We start from the raw sequence: 22,626 nt of genomic DNA, 5'->3' as shown, positions 1-22,626 counted from the left end.
AGCTTGCAGTGAGCTGAGATCCGGCCACTGCACTCCAGCCTGGGTGACAGCGCGAGACTCCGTCTCAAAAAAAAAAAAAAATACTGGCCGGGCGCGGTGGCTCATGCCTGTAATCCCAGCACTTTGGGAGGCCAAGGTGGGTGAATCACGAGGTCAGGAGTTCAAGACCGGCCTGGCCAAGTGGTGAAACCCCGTCTCTACTAAAAATACAAAAATAAGCCGGGCGTGGTGGCGGGAGCCTGTAATCCCAGCTACTCAGAAGGCTGAGGCAGAGAATTGCTTGAACCCGGGAGGCGGAGGTTGCAGTGAGCCGAGATTGCGCCACTGCACTCCAGTCTGGGCGACAGAGCGAGACTCTGCTTCCAAAAAAAAAAAAAAAAAAAGGTAATAAGAATTTTAATATAAATTGTTAAGAATCTCAAAAAAAAAAGTAATAATAACAATTATTATAATATAAACTGTTAAGAATCAAAACCTAATTCTGAACTTTGGAAGGAAATCCTGATTGGTGATTTAAAATATCTATGTATATGTATATACTTGCTGTACAGAAATATAATATCATTATACTTTACCCGCATTTGTCAAGTTCAAACTTAACAAATAATTTATGCCCATTTTCAATTAATTTATTTTAAAAGTAACAGGAAACCCGGTAAGAACCGCTGCTCTACAAAAACTATCAGTCCCAAAGCATAAGAAGAAATGATCGCGTTATTCAGAACAGAACCAGAAACTTGGCAATGCTATAAAACTGACTACAGTAACCACCAGAAAAATCACATGAAATCGCCAATCATTATCCACCCTCGGTAACTTTTTCTGTTTAATAACTTTATATCTAAATGCAAGGGATAATAACATCAAGCAAAGGTACAGCCTAAATTTCATATAAAAGTTCAGAAAAGAGGCCAAGTATGGTGGCTCATGCTTGTAATCCCAACACTTTGGGAGGCCAAGGTGGGTAGATCACTTAAGCTCAGGAGTTTGAGAGCAGCCTGGGCAACACGGCAAAACCCCATCTCTACAAAAAATACAAAAAATTAGCTGGGTGTGGTGGTACACTCCTGTAGTCCCAGCTACTCGGGAGGCTGATGCAAGACGATCGCTTGAGCCTGGGAGGTCGAGGCTGTAGTAAGCCATGATAGCACCACTGCACTCCAGCCTGGGCGACAGAGAGAGACTCCAGGTGAAAATAAATAAATAAAGATTTCTTTAAAAACGTTTTAAGTTTAGAAAAGAGATGGAAACCAATTTTAAGTACTCAAAATGACTTCCCTTTAATGAAAGTAAAGTGAATACTACCATGAAGGTAGAAAAGTCACCCACGTGGCATCTGAAGATGTAAAACATAGCTGCTTCTTACTTCAGAAGAAACCCCTATGAGTCTCTCGGACCATTAATTACAACTTCTTAAGGATGAATCAGAAGTTAAATACGGTCTTTCTTCCTTGAAAAGTTCAGCAACCTGAATTCTATAAGAACAATGAGGAAAAAAATAAAAATTTATACACACACACACAGAAAAAGGTAGGCAGCCAGAGGGAAGAAAGTCATCAACAGTAATTTTTTTTCAAGTAAGTAAAATCTTTCAAAGGAAAAAAATGCTTAGAAATTTGTTAACCAGCCGAGCACGGTGGCTCACGTCTGTAATCCCAGCACTTTGGGAGGCCAAGGCAGGTGGATCACAAGGCCAGGAGTTCAAGACCAGCCTGGCCAACATGGTGAAACCCCGTCTCTACTAAAAATACAAAAATCAGCTGGGCGTGGTGACGGGCACCTGTAATCCCAGCTACTTGGGAGGCTGAAGCAGGAGAATCGTTTGAACCCAGAGCCAAGATCACGCCACTGCACTCTAGCCTGGATGACAGGGCAAGACTCCATAGAAAGGAAAGAAAGAAAGAAAGAAAGGAGAGAAAGGAAGGAAAGGGAGGGAGGAGAGGAGAGGAGGGGAGCGGAGGGGAGGGGAGGGGAGGGGAGGGGAGGGGAGGGGAGGGGAGGGGAGGGGAGGGGAGAGGAGGGGAGGGGAGAGGAAGGAAATTTGTTAACCAGTAGAAATGAATTTTTAAATCCATGTAATTGGCCATAATAATGGGTTGAAAGCGGGGAAAAGCATCCAATCTCAATAGACGTGAAACACATTAGACAGATTTTAACATTTACTAATGAATAAAAATCTAGGTATAGGGGGAAACTTTCTCAATCTAATAAAGGACATGTGCAAAAGCAACTGTAACAAACATCTGTAGGGAAACAGTTCCACCACAGTGTTCTGGTGACCTGCAGCTTATCTGAGTCTGGGAGGAATGCCCTGTGATCCTCCCAGGACAGCAGACGGTGGAAGGCCGATACAGAGCAGCTCCCAGGTCCCCTCTTCCCTGCCTTCCTTAGAACCTGTCATGAGACAGTTTCTCATGGCATCCTGGGTTCTGACAAGGCATAGAACCTTCAGCCCTGCCTAACTTAGAGCAGAGCTGTAGAATACAAAACCCCTTAGCAGCAGTCCAGAATACGCTCCTCATTAACAGAGTACCCACAGCCCACACTGCAGGTGTCAGCCCCTCTTGCTGTGGTGTGTGGGACAAAGATCACAGGGAGCAGGCACCTTTGGCTTCTTCTTCCTTCTGCTGACGATGTAACAGAGAAACTGTCTGAGTCTGAAGAGGCTCGCTCTATCTCTGCCAGTCAAATCAGACAGGCAAGGTCTTAGCCTTGCCTTGTCTTGTGGAAGTGTGCTTGACAACATCATACCTAACAACGAAAAGTTGAACGATTTCCCTTCAAGATGGGAAAGGACAATGACGTCTCCTATCTCTATTCAACAACGTGCCAGAAATCCTAGCCAGTGAAGAAAAGAAAAAGGTGTAAGAATTGCGAAGAAAAACAGAAAACAGTCATTGTTCACAAATGATATGGTTATATAAGTTGGAAAGCCAAAAGAATCTACAGATAAAATTATTATAAAGCTTGATCGGCAAAATACAGAGTCAGTACTCAAAATTCAGTTTTATTTCAACATACCAACAAAAAAAGTAAAATAACTTTGATCTTAGAATTCTATTTATGGGCCGGGCACGGTGGCTCACGCCTGTAATCCCAGCACTTTGGGAGGCCGAGACGGGCGGATCACGAGGTCAGGAGATCGAGACCATCCTGGCTAACACGGTGAAACCCCGTCTCTACTAAAAAATACAAAAAACTAGCCGGGCGAGGTGGCGGGCGCCTATAGTCCCAGCTACTCGGGAGGCTGAGGCAGGAGAATGGCGTGAACCCGGGAGGCGGAGCTTGCAGTGAGTTGAGATCCGGCCACTGCACTCCAGCCTGGGTGACAGAGCGAGACTCCGTCTCAAAAAAAAAAACAAAAAGGAATTCTATTTATGATACCATCAGATACTTAGGACTAAATTTAACAAAAGATGTGTAATACTGCACAGAAAACTATAAAACATTACTGAGAGATATGAAATACAACATAAATAACAGGGATATCATATTTAATTAGTCAAAGATTCCACATTACAAAAAAGTAGTTCTACCCAAATTAATCTACAAATCCAATTAAATTCTAATCAGGGTCCTAACATATTTCTTTTCTTTTTTTTTCTTTTTTTTTTTTTTTCATAGAGATAGGGTTTCACTATGTTGCCCAGGCTGGTCTCGAACTCCTGGACTCAAGCAATCCACCCTCCTTAGCATCTCAAAGTGTTGGGATTACAGGCAAGAGCCACAGTGCCTGGCCTCCTTAAGAAGTCTTTAATGGCAAGCCACAGAGTGAGGTGGAAATATTTGCAACACAAATAACCAAAGAAGGGATCATATCCAAAATATATAAGCAACTCCCATAATAAGGAAAAAAAAAATTTGGGCAAGACATTTGAATATGCATTTCACAAAAGGTTTCCTAAGTAACCAACATAAAATTATTCAACCTCATTAGTAATAAGTGAAAATGCAGATTAAAACCAAGAGATACTACTATAAATCCACCAGAATGGTTAAATAATACTGACAATACTAAGTATTGGCAAAGATATGGAACAAAATGAACTCTCAAACACTCTTTGGGGCATGTAATTTTGTACAACCACAGACGAGGAATACTGTTTGGCAATTATCTAAAATTGTACATATGCATATCCGACGACCCAGGACTTTCACTGCTGGCTAAATACACAAAAGAATTATATACACATATGCACTAAAACACGTGCACAAGGCAAGGTGCAGTGGCTCACACCTGTAGTCCCAGCACTTTGGGAGGCCAAGGCAGGCAGATCACTTGAGCTCAGGAGTTCCAAGACCAGCCTGAGCAACAGGATAAAACTCCACCTCTACAAAAAAGTACCAAAAAAAAAACCAAAAAATAGCCAAGCATGGTGGTATGCACCCAATTACTTGGGAGGCCGAGGTAGGAGGATCACTTGAGCCCAGAAGGTCAAGGCTGCAGTGAGCCATGATCACAACACTGCACTCCGGTCTGGGTGACAAAGCGAAACTGTCTCAAAAAAAAAAAAAAGCCGGGCACGGGGGCTCACATCTGCAATCCCAGCACTTTGAGAGGCTGAGGCAGGTGGATCATTTGAAGCCAGGAGTTCGAGACCAGTCTGGTCAACATGGCAAAACCCTATCTCTACCAAAAATACAAAAAACAGCTGGGTGTGGTGGTGGGCGCCTGGAATCCCAGCTACTCAGGAGGCTTAGGCAGGAGAATCGCCTAAATCCAGGAGACGGCAGTTGCAGTAAGCAGAGATCACACCACTGCACTCCAGCCTGGGCAACAGAGTGAGACTCCGTCTCAGAAAAAAAAAAAAGACTTTACAAGAATAGTCATAGTGGCATAATCCATAATGGCCCAAAACTAGAAACAACCTAAACATCCATCAGTAATATAATAAACTATAGTATATTTATACAACAGAATACTATTTAGCAATGAAAATGTACAGCTGCATACAAATCTAAATCTTACAAACAAAATGTTGAGTCGAAGCCAGACATGAATACATACAATATGATTCCATGCACATGAAGATGCAAAACAGTCAAAACTATGCCGAAACTAAAAAGGTCTACACACACAGAAAAAAGCAAGAAGGTAATTCCCCTACAATCAGGACAGAGATTACCTTTACGAGACAAGGACTGGGCTGTGACTGGGAAGCTTCAAGGAAAGCTTGTGGAATGCCAGTGAGGTCCTAATGCTGGACCCACATCATGGTTGCACAAGTGTCTGATTCATACATTGTAAAGCTTTCCTTTTGTTTTACATACTTTTCTACATATGTGTTACATTCAAGAAGGGCTTCAAGGCCGGGAGCAATAGTTCATGCCTGTAATCCCAGCATTTTGGGAGGCCAAGACAGGAGGATCATTTGAAGCTATGAATTCGATACCAGCCTGGGCAAAAAAACAAAACCCAATCTCCACAAAAAACAATTTTTAAAATTATCCAGGCAAGGTGGCAAGCACCAGTCGTCCCAGCTACTGAGGAGGCTGAGGCAGGAGGATCACTTGAGCCCAAGAGTTTGAGGATGCAGTGAGCTTTGATCTCACCACTGCATCCAGCCTGGGCAACAGAGTGAGACCCTCTCTCTAAAAAACAAATTAAAAATAGGCTGGGCACGGTGGCTCACGCCTGTAATCCCAGCACTTTGCAAGGCTGAGGCGAGCAGATCACCTGAGGTCAGGAGTTTGAGACGAGCCTAGCCAACATGGTGAAACTCCATCTCTACTAAAAACAAAAATTAGCCAGGTGTGGTTGCCTATGACTGTAATCCCAGTTACTTGGGAGGCTGAGGCAGGAGAATCGCTTGAACCTGGGAGGCGAAGGTTGCCATGAGACGAGATCATGCCACTGCACTCCAGTCTGGGCAAAACTCCATCTCAAAAAAAAAAAAAAAGTTAATTAATTAAAAATAAATACATAACTAATGGCTTCAAGAAAGAATTCCTTCAAAAGATAAATTATATTCCTACAGTAAAATTATGTTTAAGGTCTGACTTTTATTTCTTGAGAAATTTTTACAATTTCAGAGATACTTAATTTTTTTTTTTTTGAGATGGAATCTCGCTCTGTCACCAGGCTGAGTGCAACGGCGTGATCTCGGCTCACTGTAACCTCCACGTCCCAGGTTCAAGCGATTCTCCTGCCTCAGCCTCCCAAATAGCTGGGACTACAGGCGTGCACCACCACGCCCAGCTAATTTTTGTATTTTTAGTAGAGACAGGGTTTCACCATGTTGGCCAGGATGGCAGACACTTAATTTAAGGTCACAAATTTTCGTCCCATTGGGTTTTTTTTTTTTTTTGAGACGGGGTCTCGCTCTGTCACCCAGGCTGGAGTGCAGTGGTACAATTCCGGTTCACCGCAACCTCCGCCTCCAGGGTTCAAGCAATTCTTGTGCCTCAGCCTCCAGAGTACCTGGGATTACAGGCATGCACCACCACACCCAGGTAGTTTTTCTTATTTTTTAGTAGAGATGGGTTTTCGCCAGGTTGGTCAGGCTGGTCTTGAACTCCTGGCCTCAAGTGATCCACCCACCTCAGTCTGCCAAAGTGCTGGGATTACAGGCGTGAGCCACTGCGCCTGGCCTGATTACCTTACTTCCATGCAAAAGGGCTTCCAAACATAAATGCGTAACAATGAGAAAAAAATAAAAATAATATATACAAAAAGGCTGTCACATAAAAATTATCTATTCATCACTTAGCACACCATAATAAAGAAAGTTAAAAGGAATAGAGGTGTTTAGGTTCATTCTTTGGTGAACAACTAAAAATGACTGTTCAAGAGTTGCCACCTTTCTGAAGCACAGCCCTGATCATGCCATCTCCTACTCAAAAATCTTTAATAGCTACACACGCAGTATCTCAAGACTGGAAGGAACCTTAAAAATCACCTAGTGGACCGGGCACGGTGGCTCACACCTGGAATCCTAGCACTCACTCTGGGAGGCCAAGACAGGCCGATCACCTGAGGTCGGGAGTTCAAGACCAGCCTGACCAACATGGAGAAATCCCATCTCTACTAAAAATACAAAATTAGCTGGACATGGTAGCGCATGCCTATAATCCCATCTACTCGGGAGGCTGAGGCAGGAGAATCGCTTGAACCCGGGAGGCGGAGGTTGCGGTGAGCCGAGATCACACCACTGTACTCCAGCCTGGGCAACAAGACCGAAACTCCATCTCAAAAAAAAAAAAAAAATCACCTAGCACCAGGTTCAATGCCTGCAACCTAGAAGAGGACGCACTACCTCATAAAAACATTCACACCATCACTGAACAGCCATGGCTTTAAAAAAATAAAAAGGAATAGTAAAATGGAAGGTGGAAGAGAGGGAGAAATCAAGAACCCCACATACATTTCCACTTAAGCACCCAGTAGTGTCCTTTAACAAATTAAGAAACCCGAGAGGAAGTGCAGGAATCATACATTCTGTTCTGGATGTGCTCAGTTTGAGCGGCATCCAAATGGAAACATTCAGTGGCAATTAGATACAATGGTCCTCAGACTCAGGAGAGAGGTAAAAACTGAAGACATAAAAATGAATACTCAGCATATAGGTGAAAAACGAAACACAAAGTGATGAGAAACCCCAAAGAAATTCAAACATTTAATAAATGAGCATAGAATGACTCAAAAGGTGACTGAGAGGCCAGGCACAGTGGCTCACGCCTGTAATCCCAACACTTTGGGAGGCCGAGGCGGACAGATCGCCTGAAGCCAGGAGTTCCAGACCAGCCTGGCCAACACGGTGAAACCCCATCTTCACTAAAAATACAAAAATTAGCTGGGCGTGGTGATGCACGCCTGTAATCCCAGCTATTCGAGAGGCTAAGGCAAGAGAATCACTTGAAACCAGGAGGCGGAGGTTGCAGTGAGCCAAGATTGTGCCACTGCACCCCAGTCTGGGTGACAGAGCAAGACTCTGCCTCAAAAAAAAAAAAAAAAAAAGTGACAGAGAAAGAGCCCAGAGAACCAGCAAGAAAAACAGAAAAGGGCTCCGAAGACCTCAAGAGAAGAGGGAGCTTTACAAAGGAAGGAGAGGTGTCCCCTCTGTCATATGTTGCTGTGGTAGGCAGTCCTGAAATGGCTACGAATGATTTGCCTCCCAGTATTCACGCCATTGTGAAATCCCGCCTTGAGTGTGCCGGACCTAGTGACTGGCTGATAACAGAATACATCAAGTGATAGCACATCACTTCCAAGATAAGGTTACAAAAAGATTCTGGCTAATATCTGTCCTCTTCCCTGACAGAGCTTTTGATACAGAAGTAGCGAGATATCATATTTTAAGTAATCATATTTTAAGTAATCGTATGCAGAAACCCAAATGGCAAGGGACTGATCTCTCCAGCAAGCAGCCAACAAGGACCTGAGGCCAACTGCCTCGCGAGTGAGCTTGGAAACAGCCTCCCCAAGTAGAGCTTTGAGATGACTGCAGCCTTGTAAGAGATCCTGCATCATAGGTACCAACCACACCCACATTCCTGACCTACAAAAACTGGGAAACAATAAACGTTTCTTAAGTTAGGGGGTAATTTGTTACCTAGCCGATAGACAACTACTACAGCTGCTAAGAGGTTAAACAAAAACAGGATAAACAATAAAATAGACATTGGCTATTGTCATACGTATTTTCACTAGCTATTTTCAGTTTCACTGAAATGGTGGCAATACAGAAACAAGACAGAAATAGGTTGAGAAGGAAGTCACAGGTGAAGAAACACAGATATATAGCAAATGCAGACAACTCAAACAGTTTGTAAAGCAGAGAGCAACTTGAAGCAATAAAGTATGAATCTGGAGTCTTTTATCAAGCTGAAGAGACATTTTAAAGTTTAAATGATGATAACATGAAGCCAATAGGGTGGAAAAACACACTCTCATGGAACTTCATTCTTTAATCAAGAAACTCTGGCCAGGCGTGGTGGCTCACGCCTGTAATCCCAGCACTTTGGGAGGCCGAGGCGGGTGGATCACCTGAGGTCGGGAGTTCAAGACCAGCCTAACCAACATGGAGAAACCCCGTCTCTACTAAAAATACAAAATTAGCCAGGCATGGTGGTGCATGCCTGTAATCCCAGTTACTCGGGAGGCTGAGGCAGGAGAATCGCTTGAATTCAGGTGGCGGAGGTGCGGGGAGCCGAGATCACGCCATTGCACTCCAGCCTGGGCAAAAAGAGCCAAACTCCTTCTCAAAAAAAGAAACTCCTCTAAAAGTCCTCGACCCTCAACTTCCTTGGGAAATGTTCTTGCTACCTCTCTGCCTTAACTGAAACCTGGCTTTCCAATCAGGACACCTCTTCTCATACAGTCCTTTTAAAAGAAAGCTACTCAGTCTCTTACACGCCACATCTAATACTGGGAAATGAGGACGGTACCTTCCTTTCTGCCAGTGCCAGTTCCAGACCACTGTTCCCGAATCCTTATGTAAAAGGCTTAGTCTAATTCCCATGCCATTCAGCAGCACAGTCTTTGACCTCTACCTCTTCACTACCAGCTAATGACCACCTGGACATCCCCCATACTCAGTGAGGATATGCTGGCAACTAGTTCACAGCTGCCATTATCCTCTATGCCACCAGTTTTGCTACCATCCTGTGTCATTTCAATAAATGTATGGATGAGTTGTCTAACGCCAAGTTCCTCAAACCCATGATCCTCAATAAGCACTTCTGTATTTCCTGGGGATAGCCATTCAACAGGTTGTGAATTCACATTATTATGCTAGCATCCATTCATTCACCAAGTATTTAGTAAGTATCTAATAGATAGTTCCTGACCTCAAGAAATCTAGGACACATATGTTCATACTTTCCACAAAGATGGCATGAAAAATCCTAGCTGACGTCTAGATAAATTCCAACTACTGCATTTCCTTTATTTATCAATCAAGTATCCAAGTCAATTCTAGGCAACTACTGTCTGAAGTGACTTAGTGAATCCATGTTTGATCCTAGCAGTCACTATTTCCCTTGACAGGCTTCTAAAACTATCTTTTAAATAATCTATTCTAAAACAGTGCCTGGGCAACATAATGACGCCTTGTCTCTCTACAAATTTTTAATTAGCCGGGCATGGTGGCACATGGCTACAGTCCCAGCTACTCTGGAGGCTGAGGTGGGAAGATCATTTGAGCCCAGGAATTCAAGGTTGCAGTAAGCTATAGCCACAACATTGCATTCCAGACTGAATAACAGACAAAGACCCTTCTCAAAAAGTATAAAATATTGCCAGTGTTCAATATCAAAGTGGAAGATAAAATATTTTTTATATTTATGCAATTTTAAACTAGGTAAGGAATGTCATATTACACAAAATTTCACCAGTTAAAAAGAAAAAACAAGAAACTGCAAACAGTGATTGCCTACAGAAAGAACTAGATGGGATAGGAGAGACTTTTAACTGTATATTCTCTTACACTTTCTAATTTAGCACATACATTACCTATTTCTTAAAATAAGTGTACATAAAATTAACAACAATAAAAAGTCATGTACCTTTCCTTAGTACTCCCAGGTTGCCTATTTTGTTCTGAAAAGAATGAATATTTTTTTAATTAGAGATGGGGTCTCACTATGTTGCCCAGGCTGGAGTGCAGTGGCTACACACATATGTAAGCACAGCACACTATAGCCTTGAACTCCTGGACTCAAGCAATCCTCCTGCCTCAGCCTCCAGAGCAGCTGGGACTACAGGCATGTGACACTGTGCCTGGCTGAAATATTTCTTAAAAATCAACCTGGAGCGGGAAGGGGGGAGTGGGGAGGGATAGCATTAGGAGATATACCTAATGTAAATGACAAGTTAATGGGTGCAGCACACCAACATGGCACATGGATACATATGTAATAAACCTGCACTTTGTGCACAGGTACCCTAGAACATAAAGTATTTAAAAAAAAAAGTCAACCCGGAGAATGAGGCCAGGCGCGGTGGCTCATGCCTGTAATCCCAGCATTTTGGGAGGCCGAGGCGGGTGGATCACGAGGTCAGGAGATCGAGCATCCTGGTTAACACAGTGAAACCCTGTCTCTACTAAAAATACAACCAAAAAAAAAAAAAATAGCCAAGCATGGTGGCGGGCACCTGTAGTTCCAGCTACTCCGGAGGCTGAGGCAGGAGAATGGCGTGAACCCAGGAGGCGGGGCTTGCAGTGAGCAGAGATTGCACCACTGCACTCCAGCCTGGGCGACAGAGCGAGACTCCCTCTCAAAAAAAAAAAAAACCCAGAGAAGTAAAAAACTAAAAGTAAAAGACTCTTACATTTGTTTCATCTATTTCACACTAAAACATATTTAGTCATTTCTCTGTTATTAGACATTATAATTAAGCAGAATTCTCTTACTCAACATTCTGACACAACTTTAAACAATGACACAGTTGATCGTTCCCTCCTTCTTGAAAGCTTCCTTTCCTTCACTTCTAGAACATCATACTCCCCTGGTTTTCCTCCGAACTCAATTATTTCTCATCACTCTACTGGTTCCTCTTCATTTCCCCCCATGTATCTAGAAGGTAAGTTTCATGAAGGTGATGATTTTTGTCAGGTTTATATCCCCAATGCCTAAAAAGGTACACAGAAGAACCATACTCACTAAGTAGCTTCTGAATGAATAAGGGAATGAATCAGCCCCCAAGGCTCAGATGCTTGGATCTCTTCTCTACCAAAATTCACTCCCCTGATGATCTCACCTATCTCACAATTGTAAGTACTACAAATAAGCTGCAAACAGTCACATTTCTCACTCTTCCTGGACATCACCCTGAACTTCTGGTTTCTCCACAAACACGCTCCACCAATTACCATCTCCATTTAAGTTACCGGCAACTTTATTCTTCTAGTTACTCAGGCCAACCTTACTCTTTATTCTTCTGTCTGGCCCACATCCCACAAACAATCACCAACAAATTCTATAGGTCTACCCTCAAAATATATCCAAAATCCAACCCCTTCTCAGCATTTCACCTTGGTCAGAGACACCCTCACCTGAAACAGTACAACATCAGCTCCTGACTACTGCCCTTACTTTTATTTATTTATTATTTATTTGAGATAGCCTCCCTCCCTCTGTCACCCAGGCTGGAGTGCAATGGCGGAATGACAGCTCACTGCAACCTCAAACTCAAGTGATCCTCCTGCTTCAGTCTCCTGAGTAGCTGAGACTGTAGGCACATACTGCCATGCTAATTTTATTTTTTTTTTTAAGACAGAGTCTTCCTTTGTCGCCTAGGCTGGAGTGCAATGGTACGATCTCCACTCACTGCAACCTCCGCCTCCTGGGTTCGAGAGATTTTCCTGCCTCAGCCTTGCGAGTAGCCAGGATTATAGGCATGTGCCACCACCCCCAGCTAATTTTTTTGTATTTTTAGTAGCAATGGGGTTTCACCATGTTGACTAGGCTGGTCTCGAACTCCTGACCTCATGATCCACCCGCTTCAGCCTCCCAAAGTGCTAGGATTACAGGCGTGAGCCACCGCGCCCGGCCTAATTTTATTTTTGTAGAGACATGGTGTCGCTACAGTGCCTGGCCATCCTCCCACCTCGGCCTCCCAAAGTGCTGGGAGACCTGTTCACTACTACGATACCAGCATCTGGGATATGGGGTACATAATATGTATTTAATACATACTTATTAAGTAAAAATAGTATTCACAGTAAAACTTCAAATGATGTTAGTGAACCAGCTAATTATGTGCCCAAAGTGTTCTAAATACATGAATTAATTCATATTCATTTAACCAGTTTAAGAGGTTAGGTACTACTGTTATTATTTCTATTTTGCAGATGAAGAAATTAAGGCACAGGTTAAGGCTAGGATATAAACAACATTAAGCAGTTTGCCCTACATCATACCATGGCAAAGCCAGGATTTGAACTCAGGCACCCTGACCCCAGAACCCACACTCTAATACACTGAAACACTTGGCGAGCAACAAATTTCAATTATATTCCCCACACACACACGAAAAAGAAAAACACTTATATTCCACATAATCTGTATGCTGTTTATTTTATTATATGTCTCTGAAAACTGATAATCAATGTAATGATTCTTGACCAAAATACTTCATTCCTTGATCTTTCTCCACTAGTGTTTCTGATGGAATATGTGTAAAATACACATTTAACAACTCTCATACTACTTCTAAAAGTAAACATAGTGTAAAACCGAGCAGCTGTTGCTATGAGAACCTTCACTTTTTTTTTTTTTTTTTGAGACAGAGTCTCGCTCTGTGAGCCAGGCTGGAGTGCAGTGGCGCAATCTCGGATCACTGCAACCTCCACCTCCAAGGTTCAAGCGATTCTTCTGCCTCAGCCTCCCGAGTAGCTGGGGTTACAGGTGTGCGCCACCATGCCTGCCTAATTTTTGTATTTTTAGTAGAGATGAGGTTTCACTTGGCCAGGTTAGTCTTGAACTCCTGACCTTGTGATCCGCCTGCCTCGGCCTCCCAAAGTGCTGGGATTACAAGCGTGAGCCACAGAGCCCAGTTGAGAACCTTCACTTTTAAGTTTGCAGTATTAATGCTGAATTAACAGACTGGCATACTTATCTATGACATAGGTAATAAAGGAAAAAAAAAAGAACACCTCAGTAGACTCAACAAGGATATCACAAGTAATGACTAGCAAGCAACATTTTTTGAAAAATAAAATGTAGGCACAAGAAATGCTAAACGAAATAGCTTACTTGGCCGGGCGCGGTGGCTCAAGCCTGTAATCCCAGCACTTTGGGAGGCCGAGACGGGCGGATCACGAGGTCAGGAGATCGAGACCATCCTGGCTAACACGGTGAAACCCCGTCTCTATTAAAAAATACAAAAAAACTAGCCGGGCGAGGTGGCGGCGCCTATAGTCCCAGCTACTCGGGAGGCTGAGGCAGAAGAATGGCGGGAACCCGGGAGGCGGAGTTGCAGTGAGCTGAGATCCGGCCACTGCACTCCAGCACGGGCGGCAGAGCGAGACTCCGTCTCAAAAAAAAAAAAAAAAAAAAGAAAGAAATAGCTTACTTTTACCTTAGACTTTCCCTAAATTATATGATTTCATTCCTACAAGGACAAGAATCACAGCTTACTACCAGCCATGCAAATGTCATTTTAGGAGTACACACAAGTTTTACCCAGTATCTTAGTTCACATTTGTCCCAGTTAATTAAGTTTATGTATAATTTAAAAGCCAAAACTAGATATGTCAATTTTAAGTTTTCCTTCTAACTAATCCAAAGTCAAAACTATTCACTTTATCAAATGAATTAACTGAATACAGTTATTTATTTATAATTATAAATTGGACCACACACTTTCTCACTTAATACCTATTATGTCCTGTTTCCCATACCTCTCTACAAAGTAGAAGTATTTGCTGGAAGACAATAATCTGCTCATCAAGTAGGCACTTAGAAAAAGCACTGATCTGCAACTACTGAAATTCGTATCTGTATATTTCTCTTTTGGGTTAAGGAAAACACTTCTCTGGCTATTTTTCCAAATAAACTGGGTAAGCCTTGGGAAAGTCACTGCTTAAATCCCACTTTCTGACAGCTCCTCTTCCTCCATTAATGAATTATTGAGAGCCATGTCTACTTCCATCCATTACATAATACATGTCTACCATGGGACCTGTTTTCTGAACAAGAAATAGCTTAAATGACACTAACTGATAAGTAGAGCCAGTGAATACTGTAATCTAACAGGGGGCAGGAATCCAGAAAACAAGATTCTGATTTACAGTGCTAAGTTGTGAAAAAGTGATGTGAAGAACATGGAACACTGTTTATTCTTAGTAATATTTCCATACAAAGTGAGACACATGCCCCCAAAATGTTTTTAAAGCACTTGACTCCAAGAACATTTCTCTGAAATTCAGGGACCTACCAAAAAAAAAGTTCCATTTCATTTTAAAGTGTTTTAATAAAGACCGCAAGAAGTATAACTGCAAACGGAGAAATAAAATTTCAACAATTTAGCACTGAACACAAAATGTCTAAAAGTCAAGGTCTGCTGGGCAACACGCTGTAAAAGACGGTTGTACTTTAAAACATTTCAGCATTTTTTCATATAATTAGCTCCAACAGAACTGTTCAAATTGTTCACTTGATCCACCCAAAGTAGTCAACCACAACCACCTGCAACTATTATTCAGAAACGTGCCTTCCAAAGCAACCACCTGATCTGGGGCCTTCTCTCAAGGGACCAGGATACAGCCTGTAAAAGGGTGGTATAAAGAGATCTTTTAGGCACACGGGGATAAAAAACCTGGAAGACACCACCTTGAAGGAGCTAAGAGTAATGCAACCCAAATGGTGGCTGCCAGAACGAAGTTGTCTAAACCGAAGATCTCCCTCTTCTTGGGTGTAAAACTTTCAGATCCATCCACACTCAGTTTACCTGAGCCAAAGCACCTTCCCTCTCCGAGCCCCCATCCACCCCGCTAGAAGGAAAAGAATCGAACTCTAAAGTAGAAACGTGACAGATCCAGTGCAATAAAATAGGTTCTCCGACTGCCTCAAAGGTAACATGCACGGCTCATCGTCCTTTTGAAATACAACACTTCATCTTTTATCTCACCATTTCATCAAAAAGAAAAGAATCATCTTCAGCATTTTACATCACTCACCTAACCCAAAGATCCACCCTGACCGCACCCCAACCTCATGGCTCCCCAATTTCTCCGTCTGCCCACTACCTGGTCCGCAGCTTCACTAGTCCTAAGCCTCCCCCCCTCCGCTCCCCAAGTGCCCAGAGCCCCAGACCCCAGTCCCCGACCTCCCGCCCCAGGATCCCCACATCCACCGCCTCGGCTCCCGCCCAATCCCGGAGCCCGGCTGGGTGGAGCCCGCGGGTGGGCGCCGTGGTCTGGGTGGGGCCCGCCCCTCCCCACCCCCGGGCTGGCCCGGAGGGGGAGGGGGTCGCGAAGCCTCACCTACAGCTCCGCCCCTCCCCGGGGGCGCGTCGCCCAGCCCAGCCCGGGCCGTGAGCAAGAAGCTGGGCAGGAAAGGCAAAAGCCTCAGCGCTAGCGACACGGGGGAAGCTCTGGGTCCCGCGCGACTTCCGCGCTGCCGCCGCCGTCGCGCCCGTCTCACCCTTCTCAGGGCTGCCGCTGCTGCTGCTGCCGCTGCTGCCGCCCGGGCGCCGCCGCCGCCACTACCGCCGCCACCGCCACCGCCACTACCGCCGCCGCCGCCGCCACAGCACGGCCCGGGCGCCCGCGACGTCACCGCGCCCCGCCCCCTGCGCGAGACACCTAGCCCCGCCCCCAGCCGCGCCGCGGGCGCAGCGCCCCTCCCCGGGCTCCCGGCCCGGCTGCCTCCCTTTCCCTCAGCCTCCCGGGAGCGTGACGCGGCGGCCGGGGGGCCTCCGGGCGCCTTCCGGGACACGCGGGTGAGGAACTGGGAAGCGGGGGAAATTCGGCGCCGCGGCGGTCGATCAGCACCGAAACCGAACGAGAGGCGCGGAGCAGCCCTGCGTACACACACGCGTACCCACTCACACACACGACCCCTGCGGCCCGGGAGGGGAGAGCCGGGGTCTGCTCCGCGAGCGCGGGGCGGCGCTTGTCTCTTCCCGCTTGCCGTAGGAAGTGGACGCTGGAAGCCCGAGGAGCCGCGTCGCGTCTTCCCGAACCTAAGTGGCGCCCCGCCCCCTTCTTCTCGTGGCCCGTTACCCGCGCCCGGGGCCGCCCAGCGCCGCGGGACCAGCGCGGGGACCGACCGTGGCTGCTGGGGGCACGCTTTGTTCCACCAAAGCTGGTTTTTTGCCCCTTAGCTTGGCGGAACGTGGCCGCGAAATGAGCGGCCATCTGACCTGAGACTCGCGGGGCTGCGCACACGGGCATCGCCGAGGACCCCAGCAATGGACGTCGTGTTCTGTGGTGATCCGGCCCGGACGCGGGGAGCGTGGGCGGAAATTAGTGTCCCGGTTCCGACCCTGCGCGGTGCCCGACGCGGCTTCGGGAGCTGTGTATTTGGCCTCCGACAGCTAGGCGAGTCGGCGGGCGGCTGGGGCCTGGAGCAACCCGGTTTTCTCGTGCAGACTCGCAGCCGGTTTGGGTTTTGGTTTTTTTTTTTTTTTGGAACCATGCAGAGGGTAGCTACGGCCATTAATTTAAGGATGTAGATAAGCTTATCTCTAAATCAAGAAAGTAAGAATGGTGTGAATTATATTTATTCCCAGCCTTCCAGTGTTTATTAAAATAATTCTCGGTGTCCTTAAAAGGAGTTAAAAGCCATCATTTTACTCCTACTCACCTCCGCCACCGTAATTAACCACTGCCTCATAATCCCACTAACAAATTCCAGTCGCTTCTCTGCGTTCACATGCATTCACTCACCCGTTTCTACTGTTTTTCATCCTGCCCGGACTCTTAATTGTTCCCTCCCAGGATCGACATGCACTTGGATGATTGCAGTTCCTGGGCCTGCTGTCATCTCTCCATTCAGTACTTCCCACATACGACTACCAACTGTTAGACGATGTGCTGCCAGACCAGCATTTCATTTCTTGGACATCTGGCTATTTACCCAGGAAAAGTCATCCTTTGACTTTTCTCATCTGACTCGTGATCTGCCCATCTTGTTACTCCCTAGCAGTGTGGTAAGGTAAGAGAAAATTGAACTGAGAGTCAATAGATCTTTCTGTTCTCATTCTCCCACTGTCTACTTGTGTGGCCTCAGGCAAATCATTCTACTTGTGGTCTTACTTAACTGTAAAGTGAGGTTTGAAGTCGGTGTCTGAGATACATCGTGTCCTTAAAATACGTGGATCTGGAGAGTTAAGTTGCTGAGCGCGATGTTATACACAGAAATACTGTCCTAACACAGATTCAGATTTTTATTTTTTATTTTTTGCCACCACACTGGCAACAAATATTATTTTCCTACCCTGCTCCAGAGATCTTTTTTAAAACCTACATTTAGGATTTTTTGTTAAAGCTAGGTACCCAAGCACATGTATTTACTGCCTCTTCTTCCTGAGACCCCATAAAATGATGATAAATAAAAATGATACAAAATAGAAAAGGAGAAGGGGGGCATCGGAAGATAATTGTTTTTCAATTCGACATGTGAAAAGTAAGTGTGGTCTGACAAAATAAAATGAAGAAAACCATAATGTGGAATGGGTGTAGAGGGTGCTGCAGAAAGGAAGGGGGGGCTGTCAGCCCAGAACTGCTTTAGGGAGACCGAGATTTGGAGATACCTACAAGACAGAGCGAGAGTGAGAAGCAGGATTGAGAACAGGGAGACTAAATAAAGGTCTATATGAGGAAGAACAGAACTCTCCCTCTGTCTCAGATACAATATCTAGGCATTTATCCCAGGCTAAAATTAAGTATTCTGATAATCTGGGGAGATTTGGGCTAACTGAGTATTGAATGGCCTAAGAGTAAAGCATTCTTTATCCTAGCACAATAGCTGATTTCCTACCCACCCACTGTAAAGTGAAGTTGGGCAGGTTGGCAGGAACTTCCTGCTGTGGTTTGGATGTGGTATTTTTGTCTCGACCACATCTATGTTGAAATTTGATTACCAGTGTGATAGTATTGGGACGTGGGTCCTGGTGGGAGGTGTGTGGGTCATGGGGGCAGATTCTTCATGAAGGACTTGGTGTCATTCTTACAATAGTGAGTTCTCACACTTGCGACACTAAATTGGTTATCAGGAGAATGGATTTGCTCCTTTGAGAGTGGCTTGTTCTAAAGCCAGGACTCACCTCGGGTTTGATTTCTCTTTGCATGTGCACAGACACTTTTTCTTGACCTTCTCCGCCATGTTTTGATGCAGCATGACACCAGAACTGAGCAGATGCTAGTGCCTTGCTGCTTGTAGAGCCTGCAGAATTGTGAGCTAAATAAACCCGTTTTCTTTACAAATTACCCAGCCGCAGGCATGCCTTTATAGCAACATAAAATAGACTAAGACACCTCCCAAGTTCACAAGACTCCCCATCAGCATTCCAACTGCCTCATCTTATGTATGAACAGACAACTAAGCGTTATTAGATTTTTGAGAGAAGTCTCCAACATGGAGTGTGGGGGAGATAAACAGAAACCTCAGAGAATGTAGAAAGGAAAACCTAATTAGTATACTAGCATACTCAGATGAAGTAACAATCCAAGGTTTAAAAGTAGATCTTGAAATTTAAAATAAATTGCCAAATTATAAATTTAATTAAAATATTGAAAGATAAAATCACTGAACTTTTAAAGAAAATAGAAGGAGCCTGGGCAACATAGTGAGACCCTGTCTCTGTAAAAACTGTTTTAAAACTTAACCGGGTCTGGTGATGTGCACATGACATCCTGGAGGACACCCCAGCTACTCAGGAGGCCGGGGTGTGAGTATTGCCTGATCCTGGGAGGTCAAGGGAGCCGTGAGCCAGGATGGTGGTGCTGCACCCTGGCCTGGGTTACAGAGCAAGAGACCTGACTTCAAAAAAGAAAAGAAAAAGAAAATAGGGCCGGGTGCAGTGACTCGCGCCTGTAATCCCAACACGTTAGGAGCCTGCACCCCAGTCTGGGTGACGGAGCAAGAGACCTTATTTCAAAAAAGAAAATAGGGCTCGGTGCTGTGGCTCACGTACGCAATCCCAACACTTTAGGAGGCCAAGGCAGGCAGATCATTTGAGACCAGGAGTTCAAGACTAGCCTGGGCAACATGGCAAAACCCTGTCTCTACAAAAAATAAAAATAAAAAAAAAATAAGCCAAGTGTGGTGGCGTATGCCTGTAATCCCAGCTACTCAGGTGAATGAGGTGGGAGGATGGCCTAAGCCCAGGAGGCAGAGGTTGCAAGCTTGCAGTGAGCTGAAATAACACCACTGCACTCCAGCCTGGGCAACAGAGCCAGACTCTGTCTCAGTAAAAAAAAAAAAAAAAAAAAAACAACAATAAATATACAAAGAGGTGGAAATTGTGAGAGAAAATAAGATAAAGAATCAATTCAACAGGACTAATATTATGTGAGAAAGAGAAAACAAAGTAAATGAAGGACAGAAAATTATTGAAAAAAATAATGCAAGAAAATTTCCTAGAACTGAAAGAATCCACTACTACAGAACTAAAAGAAAAAAAAAATTCAGCCATGTGAAATGTTTGAACTCTAAATGTAAAGAAGATTCTAAGTTTCCAAAGAGGAAAAAAAGGAGCTCATAAAAGAACAAAAATCAAACTGGCAGGCCAGGCATGGTGGCTCACGCCTGTAATCCCAGCACTTTGAGAGGCTGAGGCGGGTGGATCACGATGTCAGGAGTTTAAGACCAGCCTGGCCAACATGGTGAAACCTCGTCTCTACTAAAAATACAAAAATTAGCCTGGCGTGGTAGCAGGCGCCTGTAATCCCAGCTACTCAGGAGGCCGACGCAGGAGAATCGCTTGAACCTGGGAGGTGGAGGTTTCAGTGAGCTGAGATTGTGCCATTGCACTCTAGCCTGGACAATGAGCAAAACTCCGTCTCAGAAAATAAAAATAAATTTAAAAAAAGAGTTACTTAAACGTGTGCTCGAGCAAAATGAGGAGGAAATCAGGGTATCTGACAACATCCAGCAATCACTAGATACAACTCAGGAAAACAGTAAAGGGAAGTCCCAGGAGCTAAGTTGGATTGGAACAGAAGGAGAGGAGTTCTGAGAGAGAGAACTCCTGGAAAAGAGAAAATTAAACAGAACAATTAGTTACTATGATTAAAAAAAAAAAAAAAAGAGAAGCTGCTGCTTTTAAGGGTTTCAACTTTTACACCCAACCTATTACTGAAGCATGGATAGTCTTGCTATCGTTAAAACAGTTTAGGCCAGGCACAGTAGCTCACATCTGTAATCCCAACACTTTTGGAGGCCGAGACAGGAAGATCACTTGAGGACAGGAGTCAGAGACCACCCCAGGCAACACAGCAAGACCCTGTCTCTACAAAAAAAATAAAAAATTAGCCGGGAATGGTGGCACACACCTGCAGTCCTTAGCTGCTTGGGAGGCTAAGGCAGGAGGATCCCTTGAGCCCAGGAGTTCAAGGCTGCAATGCACTATAATGGTACCACTCTCCAGCCTGGGCAACAAAGTGAGACCCTGTCTCGAAAGTAAAAGCAGGCTGGATGTGATAGCTCACCCTGTAATTCCAGCACTTTGGGAAGCAGAAGGATTGCTTGAGCCCAGGAATTCAAAGCCAACCTGGGCAACATAAGGAGACCCAGCCTCTATTTTAAAAACAAGGCCAGGTCTGGTGGCTCAAACCTGTAATCCCAGCACTTTGGGAGGCCAAGGCAGGTGGATCACCTGAGGTCGGGAATTCAAGACCAGCCTGACCAACATGGAGAAACCCCATCTCTACTAAAAATACAAAATTAGCCGGATGTGGTGGCACATGCCTGTAATCTCAGCTACTCGGGAGGCTGAGGCAGGAGAATCACTTGAACCTGGGAGGCAGAGGTTGCAGTGAGCCGAGATTGCACCATTGCACTCCGTCCTGGGCGACAAGAGTGAAACTCCATCTCAAAAAAAAAAAAAAAAAAAAAAAAGGCCGGGTATGTTAGCTCAGGCCTGTAATCCAGCACTTTGGGAGGCTGAGGCGGGTGGATCACCAGGTTAGGAGTTCAAGACCAGCCTGCCCAAGATAGTGAAATACAAAAATTAGTCGGGCATGGTGATGAGTACCTGTAATCCTAACTACTTGGAGGCTGAGGCAGGAGAATCGCTTGAACCCGGGAGCTGGAGGTTGCAGTGAGCCAAAATTGTGCCATTGCACTCTAGCCTAGGCGATACAGCAAGACTCCATCTCCAAATAAATAAATAAATAAGTTTTTTTAAAAAGTGGTGCTTGAACAATTGTATATCACATGCAAGAGAATGAAGTTGAACCCATATGTCACATATGAAAATTAGTTCAAAATTAATCAAAGACCTAAATGTAAAGCTAAAGCTAAAATACTCATAGAAGAAAATATAGTTATAAATCTTCATGATTTTGGATTAGGCAATAGTTTCTTAGCTGTGAGACCAAAGGACAAGTAACAAAAGAAAAAAATTGAGACCAGACGCAGTGGCTTCATGCCTGTAATCTCAGCACTTTGGTGGGGCCAAGGCAGGAAGATCACTTGAGCCCAGGATTCAAGACCAGCCTGGGCAACATAAAGAGACGCCCCATGTCTGCAAAAAATTTAAAAGATTAGCTGGGCGTGTTGGCACGCACCTGTAGTCCTAGCTACTTGTGAGGTTGATACAGAAGGATTCCTCGAGCCCAGCAGATCAAGGCTGTAGTGAACCATGATTGTGCCACTGTACTTTATGCCTGGGTGACAGACCAAGATCCTGTCTCCAAAAAAATAAAATTAATTGGACTTCATCAAAATATAAAACTTTTGTGTTGGCTGGGCGCGGTGGCTCATGCCTGTAATCCCAGCACTTTGGAAGGCCAAGGCAGGCGGATCATGAGGTCAGGAGATCGAGACCATCCTGGCTAACATGGTGAAACCCCGTCTCTACTAAAAATACAACAAGTTAGCCGGGTGTGGCCAGGCGTGGTGGCTCACACCTGTACTCCCAGCACTTTGGGAGGCCAAGGCGGGTGGATCACGAATTCAGGAGATTGAGACCATCCTGCCTAACACAGTGAAACCCCGTCTCTGCTGAAAACT

The 22,626-nt window shown here is 44.8% G+C and overlaps 1 protein-coding gene across 1 annotated transcript in view; it reads right to left on the bottom strand.

Moving 5' to 3' along the window:
- LOC144333011 (uncharacterized) overlaps positions 1–16,841 on the bottom strand; it is a 42,729-nt gene extending 25,888 nt beyond the window's left edge. Inside the window, exons 1-2 of the mRNA XM_077954849.1 lie at positions 16,811–16,841; positions 15,930–16,766 (exon numbers count right to left, since the gene is read on the bottom strand). Of these exons, the coding sequence (XP_077810975.1) occupies positions 15,930–16,766; positions 16,811–16,841 (868 nt within the window). The remainder of the gene's footprint in view (positions 1–15,929; positions 16,767–16,810) is intronic.
- Positions 16,842–22,626: the final 5,785 nt, after the last annotated feature.

The sequence above is a fragment of the Macaca mulatta genome, chromosome 11, assembly GCF_049350105.2.
Source record: "Macaca mulatta isolate MMU2019108-1 chromosome 11, T2T-MMU8v2.0, whole genome shotgun sequence".
NCBI lineage: Eukaryota > Metazoa > Chordata > Mammalia > Primates > Cercopithecidae > Macaca > Macaca mulatta.
This window is presented reverse-complemented; position numbering and strand designations above follow the sequence as displayed.